The following is a 20,381-nucleotide window of genomic DNA, read 5'->3' as shown; positions in this document are numbered from 1 at the left end:
GGTCGCACCCAGCTCGCCTTCCTCCAGCCACTGCTCTACTCCGCTTGGATTTTCTTCCACGTGCAGAGGAACTTCCCTTAATCCCGCGAAGAGATCATCCTCTTCGTGTTCAGAACCCTGAAACAAGAGAGAGAAATCAATCTCGGGACTCTCAGCTGAGAAAAGGGGAGGGACACCCATAATGCAAGCGTAAAAGAGAGAACAAGCATAGAAAAGAGAGAAAAAAATAAAGTGAGGAATAAAGAGAAGGGGGGAGGCCTATTTATAGACTTCTAGGGGGGTAGGAGTCGAAATCCTACTCCCACAAGGAGCAAAATCGGAGAAAAAACTCCAAAAAGTCGGAGTTCTCCCGCGCTAGGCGAACCAACCCCGCGCACGGGGCGCGTCGCGCGCCAAGCCCGCGCGCCGCGCGGGTCGCGCTGCACAGACCGCGCGCCGCGCGGCCCCCTAAAAAAAAGAAGAAAGAAGAAGAGGAAAAGATGTTTCCTCGGGGTCACAAGACACAGGAAATATTTTCCTCAAACACCCAACCAGAAGAACAAAAAGTTCATCGCCGGGACGCCTCCCGAGCGACGAACTTGGGGGGCTAATGTTGTCGGTCGTTTTCGGAAAACCCGAGACGCCAAGAAGGCACGTCGCTCAAAGGGCCGATGGTCAGGCCGGAGGTCCTGAAGAGCGGCAAATCTTCAAGCCCTCGCCCAAACTCTTGACTCCTTGAGTCGAGCTTCGCTCCTCGAGTCGAGCCTTGAGTCAGTCTCCTCGAGTCGAGCTTCGCTCCTCGAGTCGAGCCTTGAGTCAATCTCCTGAAGTCGAGCCTTGAGTCAGTCTCCTCGAGTCAAGCTTCGCTCCTCGAGTCAAGCCTTGAGTCAATCTCCTCGAGTCGAGCTTCGCTCCTCGAGTCGAGCCTTGAGTCAGTCTCCTCGAGTCGAGCTTCGCTCCTCGAGTCGAGCCTTGAGTCAGTCTCCTCGAGTCGAGCTTCGCTCCTCGAGTCGAGCCTTGAGTCAGTCTCCTCGAGTCGAGCTTCGCTCCTCGAGTCGAGCCTTGAGTCAGTCTCCTCGAGTCGAGCTTCGCTCCTCGAGTCGAGCCTTGAGTCAGTCTCCTCGAGTCGAGCCTTGAGTCAGTCTCCTCGAGTCGAGCTTCGCTCCTCGAGTCGAGCCTTGAGTCAGTCTCCTCGAGTCGAGTCACTCTCGTCAAATGGAAGCCTTCATATTTCACGTGGGAAGAATGGTATTCGAAGGCCCGCAAGAGCCCGGCAAGACGAGCCGTTCACCGCGCGCACAGCACGCTGCGCCGGCCAGCCATGCAGCAGGCAGCGCGCCGCGCCAGGCAGGCGCGCGCCACGCCAGGACGTGCCCGCGCCGCGCGCTCCATGCGCCGCGCGTCCTGCGCGCCACGCCCCCTGCGCCGCGCGTTGCGCGCCGCGCGTTGCGCGCCGCGCTTTGTGCGCCGCGCGCGCCGTGCGCCTCCACTTGATGGCACACGCATTCCTAGTCCCACATGGACGAAAAAGGGACCTTCTAAGGCCCCCAAACACCTATATAAACCCCCTCCCATTGAGGGGAAAGCCATCCCATTGAATCCTATTAAAATCAATAAATTATCTTCATCTCCTATCGACACGCTCGATTTCTTACTCTTCTCTGCTTCTCTAGATGCCATATTTGGCCTGAAGCAGACTCTCTTCTCTCTCCCCCGTTCTCAAAGGTTCCGAAGCACTCACGGGGACTCCCCGGACGTCGCTCCCTTTGACCGAACGTTCTTCGGTGCTCAAGCACGCCCCTAGGGTTCTCGACTAGAGTTCCCCTCGCGCGTCTAACACGCTAGACGCGTACGCGATCTCCGAAGTTCTGAGACGCTGCCGAGGACTCCTCGCGCCCCGTCTCCTTCGTCGAGCACGCCTCTCCACCAAGGCTCCGCGCCTCATACTGCGTCCTACACGCTTGAACTATGTTCTGACCTGATCCCACGCACGGGTACGTAGGCAGCCGACAACCAAGGCGCGGTCACTCCTCCTCCTCACCCCCTACCTCTCCCGGGAGGCGGGTTGATCGGGGAAAACCCTAGCTCGAGACTATCGAGTTCACACTCTTGGCCCGGGTGCGATCACTTGGTCCGGCCTTGGATCGAACCGCCCGAGGTTTTAAATAGTTGTTCATTTTCGTGCGACAACATCTCTCGTTTCAGTTTATTAGAGATGTTCTCTCTATATTTTCTCGTTCTACGTTCTAAGTGAAATTTTAGAATTTCGGAAGAAATTCATAATGAATTTTGATAAATCAATAAGGAAATGATGAATTTCGATAATCGGAATACAAGGAAAAGGATTTTTGAAAGCACTTGAATGTTGGAATAGATTTAAGTGCTTGAGAACGAAGGAAAAAATTAAAAGGATCTAGGTGCAACGAGATGAAGGACGAGATTGAGAAGAAAATTTGAGGAGGGGCAGTTTTGACAATAAACAAGCCCAATAATGAGGTGACACCGGTCCTACACGTGGATCTCTTGAGTTTTCCCACGTGTCATTCTAATCGCATACTTCTTCTCTTCATTCTGTCTTCTTCTTCCTTCTTCTCCACGCACGCGACCTGCAAAACAAACGAACAAAGAAAAAAAAACTCTCGGTCATCTCCTTCAAGCTCACCGAGCCCCACCATCACCGCTATCTCCTTTCTCTCTTCTTCTTCCTTTCTTCTTGTCGCGTGCCATCTCTGCCGTGAGCCTCCATCACCGCGCGCTCCGAGCTGAGGAGAACGAGACTCGCCAAGAGCCGCCGTGACGCCGGACCAGGAAGGGACGCCGGGGAAAGAGTGAGAGCACAGGCTGAATTTCACGGGAATAAGATGATAATCTCTTCCTCAACTTGAATTCGAGATCTAGGGTTCTTGGTTCCAAATTTGGGGGTTTTTGGTTCCGGGTTGAATTTGGTGAAGTTGATTGTGTTTAGCTGATCTTTGAGCTCGATTGATGATGATTATGGCTTGAATATGAGGATTGATTTCAGATTTCTTGGCTGTGGTTTGAATTTGGCCGAATTTTTGAAAAAGAAAAAAAACTGTTTGAACAGCCTCTGTAAATCAACGTGGACAGACCGGTATGCCTTAAGTTCTTATTTTTGGATATTTTTCATGGATAGTAGACTGTATGAGCTTTCTAAAATGACCAAGAACGTGTAAATCCATAGAGTATTGAATGAGTTATGAATTTTCAAAGATTGTGTTTCGCAGCAGGAATTACAGGATTTCCAGAATTGTAACCGGGAATTACGGGCTGTTTTTGAGATAGCTATTCTTGTCGTATGTATGCTTGTAATATCTCGTTAGAAAGCTACATGAGTCTGCTTTCATTTTCCGCTAGAATCAATCGATTTCAATTTTTGTAGCTCGAGTTATGATGGCTTAAGCGCTAGTGGGTCAGGCTGTCGGGAAATTCTTGTGATTTGTTTGTGTTTTGCCGAGCATTTGATTCTGTGTGTTCAGCCGGGGCTGGTTAAGTGTTTGCTTGGTTTGGAGTTGGTTAGAGTGTTTTGAGGTTTATTTTGGAGTTTTGGTTAACGTGGATTTGATTTTGTTTAGTTTGGGTTTTGGGTCGAGATGTCGGGATTTGAATTTCATGGTTTATTATGAGTTTGGAATCATGAAATTGGCTTGTTATCGGATTCCGCGATGCAATTACAGATCTAGACGGACGAGCAGGAACCGGACGAGTCAAGGGCGACGAAGCCGGGTTTTGAAGTTTCGAGAAAAAGAGTTATCGATATTAAAGCTCGATTAGCTCTTCTCTCGACGCTCCAGGACGTGCTAAAGGTCTCGGGAAGCGTGTAAAGCAAAGTGTCCTTCGGAATTCATCGAGTTCTCCGACGAACTATTCCGGGTAAGTGGGATATAGGTTTGAGGCACCAAAGGGGAATGGTGCCTAGTAGAATAATTGTTTATGTTTCTTCGTTTAATCCTAAAACAAAGAGAAACTCTTAGTTAGACAAGATGACCGGATAAGGCTTCGGCCACTAACTAATAAGATAATAAAATGGTAGGGTTAAACGATTAGCGGGTTTAGAACCTTGAAGCCTTTAAAGCTATGTTAAGCTTATGTAATAGTGTTTACCCCTTCGTCCAGATGAAGAGGACAACATGAGGAGGAAAGACAGTGTCATCCAGATTCTATCCCGAGAGGAACTGTTCTAGGAGAAGATTCAGCCTCACAGCTGTCGACAACTCCTTGTAAAATACTTAAAGAGCCATACAGTGAAATTAATAATGTTAATGACGGGCTTTATCCCGATAAGATCCTCTCCTGTAATAAGATAGGCAGGTAGGCTGTAGGCAGTTCCTGTAAAACATAACGAACTCTTGTCAGCAATGTAGCGAGTGGCATTCCCGAAGGCCCTTTAATGGGAAGTCGATGGGTGGCTTCAGGTAAGTCGATGGGTGGCTTACCTATCCTTAAGGAAATATGAACCCTGGATCGACCAGGGATTGGTGATGGTTTGATTCCCTCTACCAAACGCGCGTTAAGGCCCTCCTACATGTGCTAGTGGATCCCAGACGTTAAAACTTCGGCCTTCTGAGGGCTTAGGCTCAAGTTCTCAGAATGGTTTACTCATCTCTCATGAACGGCTGCGGACTGAAGTGTTGATTGGCCAGTCCACTGATGTAAGGCACCGGTATGAGTGAGATGGATGAGTTTCTAGGAAGACGGTTGTTAGCCGGATTCCTATATGATTATGTGTTTGATTGTTTTAGAATTGAGTTCTAAAACTATATATGCTTTTGTTATTGAATAATCTTTCGCTATGCTACTTGGATGATTGAACTTCTTTGTTCTTCTGAATCTGTCATCTGCATTCTGCATCTATGCATCTCATATAGTAGTAGGCTACATATCCTACTTACTGAGTCGGTGTGACTCACCCCATAAATCCCTCTCTTTATAGATAAAGGAAAATCTCAGGCGAAGCGGGAGTGCTAGTCAAGGTAGATCTCATGACGACCTGTGGCATAGGAAATGTCTTTTTGGGAAATGGGTATCAGGTTTTTGAGAACCGAGCTTGTATGCTCGTGAAAGTTTTATATAGCTTTTGAAAGAACTTTTATAATATGATAACGTTTAGGTGATCGGGCCGAAACTCTTTTTACGTTTTAAACTCGGTAAGCATGATTATGGGCCCGTGCTTACAAATAACAAGCTAGAGTAGTCCGCATTATTGTAACTCTTTTAAAAGCGAAAAATTTTACCGGTTTTTAGCGGACTAGCTCTAGGAACCCTTTCTATTCCTTATATATAAATTAATTTTATTTCCGCTGTTGTTTAATAAACGTTTTGTAAATGACGTTTGAAAATGTTTTATGTATATTTTGTTTGAAAATATAAATGGTTATGAAAATGTTATGGGAAAGGTCGCGTTCCGAGGACGACGGGTGTCCTGCGGGTCGTGACAGATACCTTCTCCTTTAAGAAAGTCATCAAACTCTCCAGACATATACTCACCTCCTCGATCAGATCGAAGGGTTTTGATTTGTTTGCCAGTTTGCTTTTCCACTAAAGCCCGAAAGACCTTAAATACGTTAAAGGACTCGGATTTGTGTTTAAGCAAATAGACAAAACTGCATATTGAGTAATCATCAGTGAAGGTAACGAAGTATTCGTATCCTCCACGCGCATGTTGATTGATTGGACCACATTCATTAGAATGTATTACTTCCAGCAACTCAGTCACTCTTCGACCCTTATCGGAGAAAGGTCGCTTAGTCATTTTTCCTTCTATGCAAGATTCACAAGTAGGTAGTGAACGTATTGCAGAGGCTTGGAGAGAACCGTCCCTCACAAGTCTCTTAATCCTGTCTAGACTAATTGACCAAGTCTTAAGTGCCAGAGATATGTTAAGTTTGTTAGATCGGAGGAAACAGAAAGTTTGATCCTCTTTGGCTCCCTATCTAGATCTACATCTATTTCAGTGTATAAAATAGAATGTTGAGTGGGATAAATGTAAAAAAAAAAGAGCATTCTTCATACATGCATCAGTGATAAAAGAATTTGAAAAAGAAATACGAATTCCATTCTTTATAAACTTTAAACAATAATCTACCTCGAAAAGTTGAGCAACATATATTAAGTTTTTCCCAAAGGAAGGAACATAATAAACATTATTCAAATTTAAAGTGCGGTCTTCAAAAGATAGCGTCACGGATCCCACAGCCTTCGCAGGCACTAAGCTCCCATCACCCCACTTGAAGCAGAAGTCGCCTTCCTCTAAGCTTTTGCTTTTCCTAAAACCAGTCAAGGAGCAGCAAGTATGGTTAGTAGTAGCAGAGTCAAGAATCCACGATGGTACATTATCAACTACAAAGCAAGCTTCGGTAACAAGTATAATACCTTTTTCCTTAGTTTTAAGGTAGGCAAGACAGTTCCTACGCCAGTGACTAGGTTCATTGCAGTGGTGGCACTTGTCGTTAGACTTGTCCACCTTAGGAACCTTTGGCGTCTTCTTATTTTTTTGAACCTTAGGTTGGTTCTTCTTTTCGGCCTTGTGAGGTCTTTTCTTAGATCCAAAGGTGGAGGTAGTAGCATGTACCTCTCCTTGAGTCCTCTTTTTCTTAGTGAGACCCTCAGTGGTGTGAAGTTCATTCATAAGCTCGGTAACAGTTTACTCTAGCTTGTTCATGGAGTAGTTCAGCTTGAAAGTATCAAAAGACTCGGGGAGAGTTTCCAAGATCATATCTATTTTGGTCTCCCCTTCAATCTCAGATCCAAGAATCTTCATTTCGTTTAGATAACTAATGGTCAGCATCATATGATCTTTAATGGGAGTTCCAACCTTCATGCGACAGTTCATAAACTGTCGGACCGCTTGTTGCCTTGCTTGACGTCCTTGCCCTCCAAACATCTCATGGAGATTGTAGAACATGTTGGCGGTAGTCTCTATGTCACGATGTTGTTGTTGCAACACATTGTTCATAGATGCCAAAATATAGCACCTCGCAATCTCATCGGATCGAAGCCAGGCCGCCAATGCGTCTTTCACCTCTTGTGTCGAATCTTCATTTGTTTGCGGAGGACATGGGGTGGTGAGAATCCATTTGTGCTTGTCCACGGTAAGGACAATGTCAAGGTTACGTTTCCAGTCAACGTAATTTTCCCCTTCGAGTTTGTTTGAGGAAAGGATGGTTGAGAGACATTTTGCCTATAAGAGTTGAAACAAGTTTATGATTAGTCTTTGGCTTAGGATTTAAGTTTTTAAGATTTGATAAAATCCAAATGTGTTATAAACGAAATGACAATCTACTCCCTCAAGAGAAGGCCGCAAACAATCTCCTTTTAAAAGTAAATGACACATCATTACTGCTTAGCCAAGATGTCAATACACTAATTTTGACTAGCCACCTTTTAAATTGGTTTGATCACTCACATTCTTTCACAAAGCCTCAAGAGAGGATTACTAGGGATTGAGTCTAAATGTGCAACCAACCACTTAGTCCAAAATGTCAACTTTGAAAAAAACAATCCCCCAAGAGGAGGCCTTGTCTTCATCGTCTCATTCTCGGACGTACCTCATTGAGCAATGATCGAAGCAAAAAACGCCATAGAGTACTCTCATTGAGAGAGGGTCACAAGAGTGACTCTTAGTCAAATGTTTAATTGCTTCTTTCATTAGAGTCGGGGATAGTGGGTTACAAACAGTAAGTATAACCCTCCCACTTAGTTTTTAGAGTTGGCACATCGTCTCTTATAAGTTCAGAAATAAATTTCCTAGTTATAGAGCGATAGAGTGGACTTCTATAAAGGAATCCTAGATCTTAATGCTCAAGGAAGAGCAGTGTTAGTGATAAAGGCACAAGAACAAGCCAATTCTTGAAAGTGCATGAAGGAAGTGTGAACTTCAACTCACTCGAACACTTGAAAGTTTTGAGATTACACATCTTTATTTTTCGGCTCGTCTACGAGGAGACCTCCCACTCAAAATTTCAAGAGCATATAGATTTTGAACATATGTGATATAGATAATAGTTTTGAAAACATTTTGAAAACTTATTTGATTTGGATGACAAAATATTTTCAAGTTTGAAAGTGAAAACAGTTTTTCAAAATTCAAACTAGTTTTGTAAAAATTCAATTCAAGTAAATTTTTCAAAAATCAAAACATTTTAATCTTTCACATTATGTTTATTATCTTATGAAAAACAATTTTGCTCAAGGAAATTTTCTCATTAGAGTTCTATTACTCATGGAGTGGGGTCGAAAATCCGGAATTCAAAATTCTAAAAAACTGGACTTTCGGAACAGCCGCGCACCTCGGAGTAAAATCGCCATAACTGGCGGCTCCGATGTCCATATTGGTAATTTGACTATCAATGTATGCCTATGCATTCGCCACCTTTTCTTTAAGATACGTGTTGTGAATCTCGTACGGAGACGGTAACAAATTTTACATAATCCAATAACCAGAAACCTGTTAATCATTTAATCAGAATTCACCTAACAATTTTACAAGTTCCCTTACCCATTTTCGACGCTTCGTGTATCATATTCCGAAAATGATGGGACTGCACTTTGTTTTTCGGCACACTCTCATGAATGAAGAAACGACTCACAATTTTCTCCAAACGCTTCTTAAGTGAAGTCTTTACCACCGAATAAAGGGTTTCTTGCCATGCACTATCTAATCGATAAAGAGATGGTGTAGGTGTTGACATCCCCCTTCTCAAATCACGGTGTGATTGTGAACCTCGACTTGGACCGGATCTCCAATTGGTCGCAGCAGCTGCTTGATGACTTTTCTTCATTGTCTTGTATAGTTCACGCTCCATCTCAACATCAAAGTCTCCTTCTTCATCAATTGGACAAAAAGTCGCACACATCTCTCTCAGAATTGTCTCCTCCATTGTTTTTTTTATTTTTCTTCTTCGTTTCAGCCTCATGTAGCAACAACCTCATCTCTTCTCTAACTTCTAGAGGATACTTCTCACACTGCTTCACATTCTTCTTCTAGTCGTTTCTACTCAAATGAAGTTTCATACATGTCACATCCCATCCTCTTGTCGTCATTCCACAATAGTTGCATGTGAAATGATTAAGGCTCCTGGCTACCTTCGTACAATGCTTTCGTACGCCTTTGTCCGCCATCGTTATTTACCTACATGCATTGAACAATAATTTCGTCCACAAATTAGTAAATATCAACTAACAATTCTATGACAGTATCATCATTATTTCAATTTCGTGAAACCCAACATTTCAAATTTCAAGTATCAATTTCATGAACATAAATCTAAACTAGTTAAAACATCAATTTTCGGAATTTCTTAAAAAAATTGAAAAAAACATATGTGAACTGCACAACATCGATAAACAACTTTCATTCAGCAATATATCACAAAAAATACAATAAACACATAAATTGACTAATTTCTCTCCGGCAGACACAATTTCATGGACAAGCTGGCGAAATCACGGCGAAATTACCTTCATAATGTTGAAATTGTACATAGAGCGTCGGCAATACCCGGGTTCGGCAGAAACTCCGAAGTCCTATCGATGGATGTCATCAACTTCAAGGAGATAAATTCTTAGGTTTTGTTTCCCTGGAATTCTCCGAAATTACGTTTTATAGCAGGAAAAATGACAATAATAGACGAAATGACGTGGAAAAAATGTCATTCCCTCGCGATTTCGACGACATATTTCCGTGAAAAGAGAAAAGACAATTTTTTGGCCGGACCTCCAAAAACGCGATGCCGACGCCATTGCCTCGACTTTCCCGGAATTTTAATCCTTGCTTTGTAGTAAACTTGAAAAAAAAAGGTTATTCTAAGAAGAAAATATAAGGGGAAGTTTTCATTACAGGCAAAGCAAGGACGAAACAAACCGAAACGAAGGTGCTGAAAAAGGGTTCTCTCTTTTCTGATTCGAGCATTCACGTTTATCCCAAACAGAGCTTCAAAAATACTTCTACCAAGTCTCTCTCTCTCTCATCCTTCGAATGCGCTTATAACCCTAGGGTGAACTCAAATCCCGATGAGTACAACCACTGTGGCCTCCGTCGAAAAAATCAGCGGCGATGATATCGGGTGGAACTTTCTTGATCGGTTGCGGCAAAGGCCTTGCGCAACGGAAGACGACGAGGAGTCACCATCGGAGCTCAACACTATCAACAGCTCCGGTGGATTCCTCGTGGTTTCGCCGGACAAGCTGTCGGTGAAGTACACGATCGTGAACCTTCACGGCCATGACGTCGGCGTTGTCCAGGCCAACCATCCTGCCCCGGCCAAGCGCCTCTTCTACTACTTCGAGATGTTCGTCAAGGACGCCGGGACTAAAGGCCAGATCGCTATCGGCTTCACCACCGAAAATTTCAAGATGCGAAGACAGCCTGGGTAAGTGATTCAGGTCGCTATACGATTCCGTTTGGTTGCTAAGAATTTTTTTTATTAAACTAGTGATGTCGTTGATTGAGATTAACTATCAGTCTTGGAAGCTGTGTTCACGGAACATTTCCCTAGGTTCTGTTTGGGGAATTTGAAGTTCCGGAAAGAGGTAGGCAGTGAGATAATGATAGCAAAAATAGGAATCAATGTGCATATTTATTTTGAACACTTTTTAGTCTGTTTGGTTGCGAAAATTCTGGTCTGGAATGAGAGATTTAGAGTGTGCTGTATCAAGAGTCATGTTAAGGTCCGCACCACATCAATAATTTATGAATTAGATTAGGCTAGTATATATAACGTGTTACTGCTAATGGGATTAAACTAATTTTATTCATCTATGAAACTGTTTTGCTGCGAGTTTAGGGTCTTAGGAACTCTGTGACTTTTTGTTCTAGTTTTTTGTGTCTAGGTTATTTACTGTATACGAGAAGATACGTGCGGGAAGGGAACCATGGCACCATTGGACATAACAGACTAATAGTTGTGAATATTTGAAGACAGTGGCCATCTTATTTGTAGAAGAAAATTATTCCATGATATTCACTATTTTACAGTTTGTAATCTTTCCTTTTTTTTAATGTGAGGTGAGGCAGGTGGGAAGCAAATAGTTGCGGTTACCATGGAGATGATGGATTGCTTTATCGTGGTCAGGGGAAGGGAGAGGTGTTTGGCCCAACTTACACATCTGGTGACATTGTTGGGGGTGGTATTAACTACGCTACGCAAGAATTCTTTTTTACGTGAGTTGCTTTGAGCATTTTTTTTCCTTGTTTAGTAGCTACTAAGTACTCAATCTTAGTTTTTATGTTTGTTAATCCTCATTTGTCTTAAGTATTCACTCATATGCTGTCCATGTTGGTAACAGTAAAAATGGAGCGGTAGTAGGGACAACATTCAAGGAAATGAAAGTTCCGTTGTTCCCTACCATAGCGGTTCACAGTCAAAATGAAGAGTATGTTCATCTTTTCTAATTATCAAATCTTCTTGTACCTCGATAATTGCAATTCATGCTTGGTTCTTTATTTGAGCCAGCTCAATATTTCTAGATTTTTGGATTTCTGATTGCAATGCCGTTTTTCCCTTCTTCTTTCCGTTTCTGACATAGCATGGATGAATATTATATAATATGATATTATTTTTTTTGTTGTAATTGTTATCTTTGCAGGGTCCACGTCAACTTTGGTCAGGAAAGTTTTGCTTTTGATATTAAGGCAAGGATATATTTGCTCTCTTGGTTATCTCCACTTGGTTAAAAAGCTTCTTTCTGATTACGAACCTATTGTTTGTGGTCAGATATTACCTTGGTGTTTCTGTTCACTACGTAGTTTAAGTTGAGTAAATACAATCGTAGCATTGACTGTTATTATTTTTCCTTGGTATTATTACTACTTTTATTGTCGCCTTTGTTCTCTTATGCCCCTCTTTTATGTGTAAAGCAAGTACGGCTTCAAGTACTAAATGAGCCAGAGGTATGTGATAAATGATATCCATATGGGAGTGCCAATCAAGAAATTAAAATAATTAACTACTTCTCTTGACATACAGTATTGAAAAAGGTTGCAGTGCAGAAGAGCAATTGTTCATGCATAAAATTACTTTCTCTTTGGTAACTGTCTGGCAGTCTGGCAGTCTGGCATATATATTTTCTTCGTCTTTTTGCCTTTTTTGGAAACATAATATACTAGGTAAGAAAATAAAATAAATTCCCAGGTTACTTTTTTTAATTTGGGAACATATAAGGTGTGGTGGTGGCAAACACTAAAAGATCCTTAAATGTGGATTTAATTATCCTTTTAAGTTTTGTGTGTGTGTGTGTGTGTGAGGGAATTATACTTGTAAGGTTGGGATAGGAAAATACTTTTGATTTTGTATTTTTTTTTATTATATCATCTTAGTAGTGAAGGATCAGGCTAAGAGTAGTGAAGGATCATCCACTGTGTGATAATGATTTTGTTTTTGTAACCTTGTACACGTTTATTGATGTTTTTCGTACATGGTTAGGAATTTGAAGCACAGGAGAGGATGAAACTGCAGATGATGATTGAAAAAATATCTTTACCAACAAATGTCAGTCATGGGTGGGTGTTCTTTATCTTTGACTTTGAGCATAATGTAATAAAAAATTCTGTTCTGTTTAACTTAAAAGTATGCTTCCACATGCAGCTTGTAGGTTTTGCATAATACCACTGTGTTTAACTTAGATATTGTTTATTTGCACTGGAGTTGGTAAAACATAGTGGGGTTGTATTATTCAACAACGTATCTATATTGTATCAAATAGTTTTATGTTTGTAACAACCAGAATTGTTCGCGCATACTTACTACACTATGGATATGAAGACACACTTTGTTCCTTTGACATGGCTACCAAGAGCACTGTTCCACCCGTATACATAGCTCAAGAGAATGGATTTGATGAGCATGATATCGTGTATGCACTGAGGCAGCGAAAGATGCTTAGACAGGTATGAACATAAAGTAATTGCTTTGTGATTTCAAAGGAATGGATTGGTTGGATTCCAGTGGTGTCATGTCATTACCATGTTACATGGGTCAGCATGCGCTCTGGTTATTAAATGATAGGGTCAGCGTTCAATCATTATTAAATGATAGGGTCAAATTACAATATGTATGAAATATGCGTAAAGTATGGGTGTTAGATCAGTCGTATCCACCTCCACCAACACCAAATGGGTTGTGGTTTGAAACGCGATAAACTATATAGAGAAATGCATGCACACCGCTGTTTTCCTGTGGTTAAATAGAGTCATGAAGTGTTATATCTCTAGCTCTTTCTGTAATTTCTGTACAAACATGAGCTACTTGGATTTGGTCATCATAACCTGCAAAAGCTTCCACTTGCATATCTTGATTCGTTGAAAGACTCGATTACCTTTTCTGACTTATAAACTGTTGTTATCATTGTTTCACTGAATGAAAAAGCTAATTGGAAATGGAGACATTGATGCTGCTATTGAGAAGTTACGAAAGTGGTATCCCGAGATTGTGCAGGTAAACATTCTCGATATTGATACTATAATAGCAAAAAGCAGTATATGGTTTTGGAAGAATATCTGCGGGCATAAGCCTCTATAGGGTCTTATGAATTGATAGCTATAAATTATATATTACTTGTATACATGTCAAATATAGAGTCCTTGGCTACTTTCATTAAATCTAAAATGATGCGTAACTTGTAAAAAAAAATATATCTTAGCCTTTTTTTTATTTAATTTTATTATTATCAAAATGGCGCATCTGAAGTAGAGTGTTTTTTTCGGGCTAATAGCTAGGTATAAGGCAAGTTGAAGGTGATAAGCTTACGAAAAGTTACTTTAAAGCATTAAGGGTAGCCGTAAATTCTTAATGCATATGCCTCAAAGATTGTTTACTGATATGCCTTGGGTTGTTCGACCTCGCGGAGAAGCTTCGTCGACAGCCTGCAAAACAAATCCCACCTGCAACAGCCAAGCTCTGCTTTACAATATATACTCGTGTATTCTTAGTAAAATGTTATAATGTGTTTAATATTACGAGATTTGGTAACAAGGAAGAAATGAAAATTTTATTGTTATTGACCTAAATGGCCATGGAATTACAACGAAGCACTGATAGTCACGAGATGTTGGAGAGGTCACGTTCTCTCCTATAAGAAACCACTAACATCAACTAACAATATTTTCCAATTCGATCCCTAAGCAATGAACGCAAAGACGCTTAAGTAGTAAAGGTCGGTCGCAACTCTCACTGGGAGCCTAACATTTAATTGCTATATACTAGACTACCCTTGGATCCTATCATTGACGTGGAGTCTTATTGCCTAAAACAAGCCTCCTTGGGAGGCAGGTCCACTGGAAAATAAGTACTGATTAGGAAAAGTATGTCTATTCCAGTAGTTTAACAGATGGCCTTGAATTGAATAAGTGCTCATGAATATGATTGCAGTTTCTTTTCTACATCAATGACCTCTCTTTTTATACATGTCCTATAAGTTCTGTAATGTACTAGAAATGAGCAGAGACATGTTCTAATGTCTTTCCTGGGCGTATATATATATATATTTTTTTTTTAACACTGTTTTTTCATCCTGATTGTGCCTATTATTAAACATTGCCTTATCATCCGGACATTCGATTTGTAAGGCAGTGAGTGTGGTTTAACTTTATGCAGGAAGATAAATCAGCTACTTGCTTTCTGCTTCATTGTCAAAAGTTCATTGAGCTGATTCGGGTATGTTTACGTTCCTTCCTAATCTCTTATTTTAGTGTCCCGAGAAAGCCCCCAGTGTATGAAGATGGAAAAGTATCAGATATATCCCCTGTTATAATTGTTTGAATTGGAACAATTGTGTTTATCATCAATGCCATTTTCAAGAATTATTCATAGATATTGTAAAAAATGCCTTATGTTTTACGATTGGAAGTCTACAAATTGTTTATTTGCATTTTCTAATAATGTAGGTTCAAAAATTAGAGGAGGCTGTTCAGTATGGAAGGCTTGAACTGGGAAAATTCTTCGAGCTGCCCGTGTTTGAGGATATAGTTAAGGTAAATGCTTGAGTCTGTCACGACTGAGGCCGACTCTGTTGCACGATCTGATTCCAATATATTTCCCTCTCTCCTCTTAGGACTGTGTTGCTCTGCTGGCATACCAACAACCTCAAGAGTCCTTAGTCGGGTATCTTCTAGGCGACAGTCAACGGGAGATGGTGGCAGACATGGTCAACGCGATGGTCCTCTCGACTAATCCGAGCCTGAAAGACCCGCGTGGCTTCTTGCAGTCCCATCTCGAGAGGCTGATGGGCCAATTGACCGCTTGCTGCTTGGAGCGACGGTCCTTGATCGGCGACCAAGGTGAAGCCTTTCATTTACCCACAGTGCTTCATACCAAGTGCTGACCCAATTAACAATTTGAAAGATGGATTTCATTGTAAAGGTCTTAAAATAGGGACTGAGTTGCCTTTACGGCTGTACAAAAATCTGTTGTTGCTTCGCCTGTTTAAAAGAAGAAAAAATCCCAGTGAGAACGAAGAACATTGACATGCATTTCTTGATCAGTTGGAAATTGTGGTAATCCGTAAGTGTTCCAAGTTTCATCCCATATCGTGTTGTCTAAAATATCTGTTTCAGAAAACCTTAAAAATGAAAGGAATCAGGTTCGTTATCTGTATTTATTGTGGGATTAACCTTGCTTTTCGAAATGTTAGTTGCACTAGGTGCTAAGCTTAAAGACTCAAGTAAATTGTTGGACGCTGTTGGGAAAATATATATGGAATCAAAATAATTTTTTTCCTCGACCAGTGTTAGTTGGGAATGTCACGGTGATCTATGCCATGGACTGGACGTAGTTTGTAGATATGTGGAAGAATGGGTAACGCAGAGACTTCGGACCACATAAATTGCCTTTATCCCTCATATATTGAACGACAAGCTTTCTGTCGCTGTTGCGCAAAGATATTTAGCGACAAAATTATATTTGAAATTTAGATGTATCTCCAACACAAAAACGTTGATTTTGTAGTGCATGGATCTTCTTTCTGAATATAATATGCCTAATTAGAGTGTCTAGCAGGTGCCAAACACCAAATTTTGGTATTCCATTACCCCATGGGTCCCCTTCAAACTGTTATTAAGTTTCAGAGGGCGTAATCGAAGATACATCAATCAGTGGTGAGCTTGAGCTTGAAAAGTGTTGCACTGAAGCAATTGATTTCTTTATTTTCAATACCGACGGTTTGCTTGGACAATACATCAGATGTGGAAAGAAATGGTTGAGAATGTAAAATAGTTTATAAAATAGAACCCGCCAACCAAAGCTAAGTTAATGGGGTTCGGCACCCCAGTTGTGTTGTTGAGTTTCTATTTCGATATTTAAAATTGTAAAAATTTAGAGAGGAAAAGTAGGAGAAATGTTTTCTACTTGTCATATTATCTGAGAGGAGAACCTCTGTTATGAAAGGAAGAAAAGAATAAACAATTACATGTGTGCATTGGAAGAATAAAAATAATCTAGAAAATATAGAAAGATGAGAAAGTGAAAAATACAACTTCTAATGAGATAGTGCAACTTCCAAGAGATAGTGCAACTTCCAATGAGAGTATTTTCAACACTCCCCCTCAAGCTTGATGGTAGATGTTGAGAAGATCAATCTTGCTACATAGCTCGGAAAAACTAGCTCGAGGAAAAGGTTTGGTGAGGATGTCTGCGAGTTGATGACGCGTTGGAATGTACTCCATTTCGATGATCTTCGACTCTATCTTCTTATTGATGAAGTGACGGTCAATCTCGATATGCTTGATTATGTCATGATGAACTGGATTTTTAGCAATGCTGATGGCGGCGTGATTGTCGCATAGAAGCTTGATAGGTCATTCGAAATTGATCTCGAGGTCGTCAAGAATCCTCTTCAACAATATTCCTTCACACACTTCATTCGCTAATGATCTGAGTTCGGCTTCAGCACTACTTTACGGGACAATAGATTATTTCTTACTACGCCACGTGACGAGATTCTCCCATGCCTAGGTGCACATGCCTGATGTCGATCTTCGATCTGGGACATACCCTGCCCAATGTGCATCAGTGAATACTTTGCTACCTCGACTGCTTCTTTTTTTGAAGGAGAGATCTGTTCCCGGAGCACATTTTAGGTATTGGAGAATTCGCATGACTACTTGCATGTGGTTTTCGAGGGATTACTCATGAATCTACTGATCATGCTCACTGTGAATCCGATGTCTGGTCTAGTGTGAGTAAGGTAGATGAGTTTTCCTACAAGCTGCTGGAATCTTTCTTTGTTGGTGGCGAGCTCGGTTGTGCTAGCTACTAGCTTCACATTGGGATCCACCGGAGTATCAACTGGTTTGCAATCGAGCATGCCAGTTTCCTTGAGGAGATCCAATGTGGATTTACACTGAGACACATGGATACTTTTCTCAGATCGTGCGAATTCCATCCCTAGAAAATATCGCAAGCTTCCATGGTCTTTGACTTCGAACTCGGATGACAAAGTTTGCTTCAATCTCTTGCTTTCTTCAAGATCATCTCCGGTAATGACTATGTCGTCCATGTCCATGTACACACTGAGGATGGTGTGCTTGCTTTGAGTTGAGATCTTTGAGAAGAGTGTAGGATCTGCTTGGCTTTGTGAGTAGCCACACTGTTTGAGCACATGAGTAAAATTTCCGAACCAGGCTCGGGGAGATTGCTTGAGTCCGTGTAGAGACTTTTTGAGTTTGCAGAATTTGTTGCCATCTTGTCGATTCTCGAAGACTGATAGGATTTTCATGTAGACTTCTTCTTCCAGTTTGCCATTCATTAAGACATTCATCACATCGAGTTAAATAAGTGGCTGCTAGAGAGAGAAGAATCCTGATCGTGTTGAACTTAGCGACCGATGTGAAGGTTTCTTGATAATCAATGCCAAACGCTTGAGTGTACCCTTTAGCAACAAGCCGAGCTTTGAATCTCTCCATGGAGCCCTCTGGGTTGTGTTTGATGGTGAATAACCATTCTGCTCAAGGTCTTGGATTTCTGCATGACTAGCATCTCGCCAAGCTGGGATCTGGAGGGCTTCCTAGATTGATTATTGTGGCACCTTTTCCTAATCCAATTTTGTCACATAGGCTTGATGGCTCGTTGAGAGATTCCCCTAGTACACATAATCTTCCATCCTGTATGGGCCACATGAACGAGCAGGTTTTCTCAAGGCGATAGGTAAGTCTATAGATGAGTTGTTACCTTGTTCATTGGTTTCGGTGTTCAGAACTGGAGAGACATCATGTGTTCACGCTTATGCCGATCTCTAGGTAAGGTTTAGGTCGCAAGGGACTTCCGAACTGGATTATGAGGGTTAAGTGTTTAGCGAACTCGGCACAGGATCGTTTGGAATGATCAAAAGAGTATGAAGTGAGTTTGTCAGGCTAGGCGGCAAAGGATTCAGAGCTGAACTTATGTCTAGATTGACGAAGAGCCAATTTGGGGAGTCATTGATACTATGAATTTTTTGAAAGTGGGTTTATACTAGGAAGACACACTTCGTTGATTTGGGGTCGAGTTTCCCTTGATTGTATGAGTGGGTAAACACGAAACAACCAAATACTTTAGGTGGGAGAGTGGATATGAGTCGTGTTTGGGAAAATGTTTCAACGAGGATGTGAGTTGGAATTCTATTGTCAAGGAAACGAGACGACATATGATTTATGAGGAAGGTAGCTGTGAGGACTGCTTCTCCCCATAAGTTTGATGGCACATTTGATGAGAACATGATAGCTCACGCGACCTCGAGGAGATGTCGATTTTTTCTGTTTAGCGACTCCATTTTGTTGAGAAGTATGAACACACGAGCTGTAGTGGATTATGCCTTGGGTTTTGAAGAAAGAACCGAGCTCCGAATTGAAATAATCTTGAGCATTATCGGTATGGATAATCTGAATGGGACTATCGAACTAAGTTTGGATCAGTTTTTGAAAGGATTTGAAGAGTTCGGCTGTTTTTGACTTGCGTTTCATCATATATACCCAACTTAGTCTTGTATGGTCGTCAACAAAGAGTAGAAACCACCGAGCTCCAGTAATATTTGAAACTTTAGAGGGGCCCCAAATATCACTGTGTATGGTAGCAAATGGACGAGATGGGTTGTATGGATTGAGATAATACGAGCTACGAGTATGTTTGGAAAACTCACACATATCACAATGAATAGAATTGACATTTTTATTGAGAAATAGAGAAGGAAACATTTTTGAGATACATGAAACTCGGATGTCCTAATCTAAGATGGTTGAGCATGATTTCTTTGTGTGATGGTTGGGATTGGGCCATTTGACATAGATGTGTGAATGAGATGGTTTGAGGATGTAGACTCCGGCACTGAGTTCCGCCTTACCAATCTGTCTCCCAAAATCTTGATCTGAAACATACATGAACTTCAAACAATTCGACACCGAGAATCCTTGTTGATCTTGTGTACAGATAAAAGATTGAAGTGTAATTGAGGAACAAAAAACATTTATAGTTTCAAGCACTCTGATATGATCACAGTTCTGATAACAATGAATTTGGTTTTGGATCTATTGGCAATGGTGACCGATATGTTTCTATCACATATAGAGTATTTGGAGAATAGATTTTGGTTACCAGTCATGTGGTCTGAGGCCCCTGAGTCGATAATTCGGCTGAAGGATTTTCCAAGCTTACATGAAGAGCTCGAGGAAAGTTACCTAGATGATCAACACTAGTGTTTTCTCCTCCGAGCTGACCTTGTTGGATGCGTCTTTGGAGGATAGCGAGCTGGTCGTTGTTGAGTGAGGAGCACCCGAGGTGGAAGTCGATGCAACGAAAGGGATAGACACCAAATTTTTGTTTGAGGTTGGATCTTTGGTGTCTCGAGTGGACTTCGGATTCGGTGGTCTCCCATTGAGCTTCCAGCACGATTCTCGAATATGGCCAGGTCATCTGCAATGATCGCAGTGTTAGGAATATTTCCACTGAAGATAATAAATAAACATGAAATGATTAGTGAATTGGATAAGAAGTTTACTTTATTAGCATCATATGATTATTAAGTTGTTTTCTGAATCCGAATCAATAACAACTATCATCCATCGCCTCCGCATTAAACTGAATAACATACTGGGCTCTGAGTTCGGAAGGTGAGCTAAAACATGATCGATGATTGATACATGCCTGGATAGCTGTATCTAAAAATATATATGTGGAACACAAGTGGAGGTTGATCATTTTGTGGGAGCATTCTACACTTGTGGTAAGTGTACGGCCTGGACAGGCTTTGGTTGTTGATGTGTCATTTAAGTATTGTTACGACACACTAACCAGAGTCACTATGATGGTCACAGTGAGACTTGATCTAAATCCTCAAGTGATCTTGGAATTCTAGGTCATTGTTGGAATCGATCTAGGGTTTGAGAAAATAATTAACGCTTCGGTAAGCGGCGGAATTTT

At 41.4% G+C, this 20,381-nt stretch overlaps 1 protein-coding gene across 1 annotated transcript; it reads left to right on the top strand.

Annotated features, from left to right (window-relative positions):
- Positions 1-9,836: 9,836 nt before the first annotated feature.
- On the top strand, positions 9,837-15,587 carry RANBPM (SPla/RYanodine receptor (SPRY) domain-containing protein). Its single transcript, XM_089619528.1, has 10 exons — positions 9,837-10,367; positions 11,012-11,158; positions 11,284-11,370; positions 11,584-11,629; positions 12,420-12,496; positions 12,721-12,883; positions 13,362-13,430; positions 14,589-14,648; positions 14,879-14,965; positions 15,046-15,587. Exons 1-10 carry the CDS (start codon positions 10,009-10,011, stop codon positions 15,313-15,315), a joined length of 1,365 nt encoding a protein of 454 aa, XP_089475654.1. The 5' UTR covers positions 9,837-10,008; the 3' UTR covers positions 15,316-15,587.
- Positions 15,588-20,381: the final 4,794 nt, after the last annotated feature.

The sequence above is a fragment of the Urtica dioica genome, chromosome 7 (assembly GCF_054948205.1).
Source record: "Urtica dioica subsp. dioica isolate 48M chromosome 7, U.dioica_male_clone48M_v1_H2, whole genome shotgun sequence".
Taxonomy (NCBI): domain Eukaryota; kingdom Viridiplantae; phylum Streptophyta; class Magnoliopsida; order Rosales; family Urticaceae; genus Urtica; species Urtica dioica.
This window is presented reverse-complemented; position numbering and strand designations above follow the sequence as displayed.

Coding starts and splice junctions, on each gene's coding strand:
- RANBPM (XM_089619528.1), top strand. CDS start 10,009: ATGAGTACAACCACTGTGGCCTCCGTCGAAAAAATCAGCGGCGATGAT. Junction 11,630..12,419: donor GTTTTGCTTTTGATATTAAG/GCAAGGATATAT, acceptor GTACATGGTTAG/GAATTTGAAGCACAGGAGAG. Junction 14,966..15,045: donor TGTTTGAGGATATAGTTAAG/GTAAATGCTTGA, acceptor CTCTCCTCTTAG/GACTGTGTTGCTCTGCTGGC.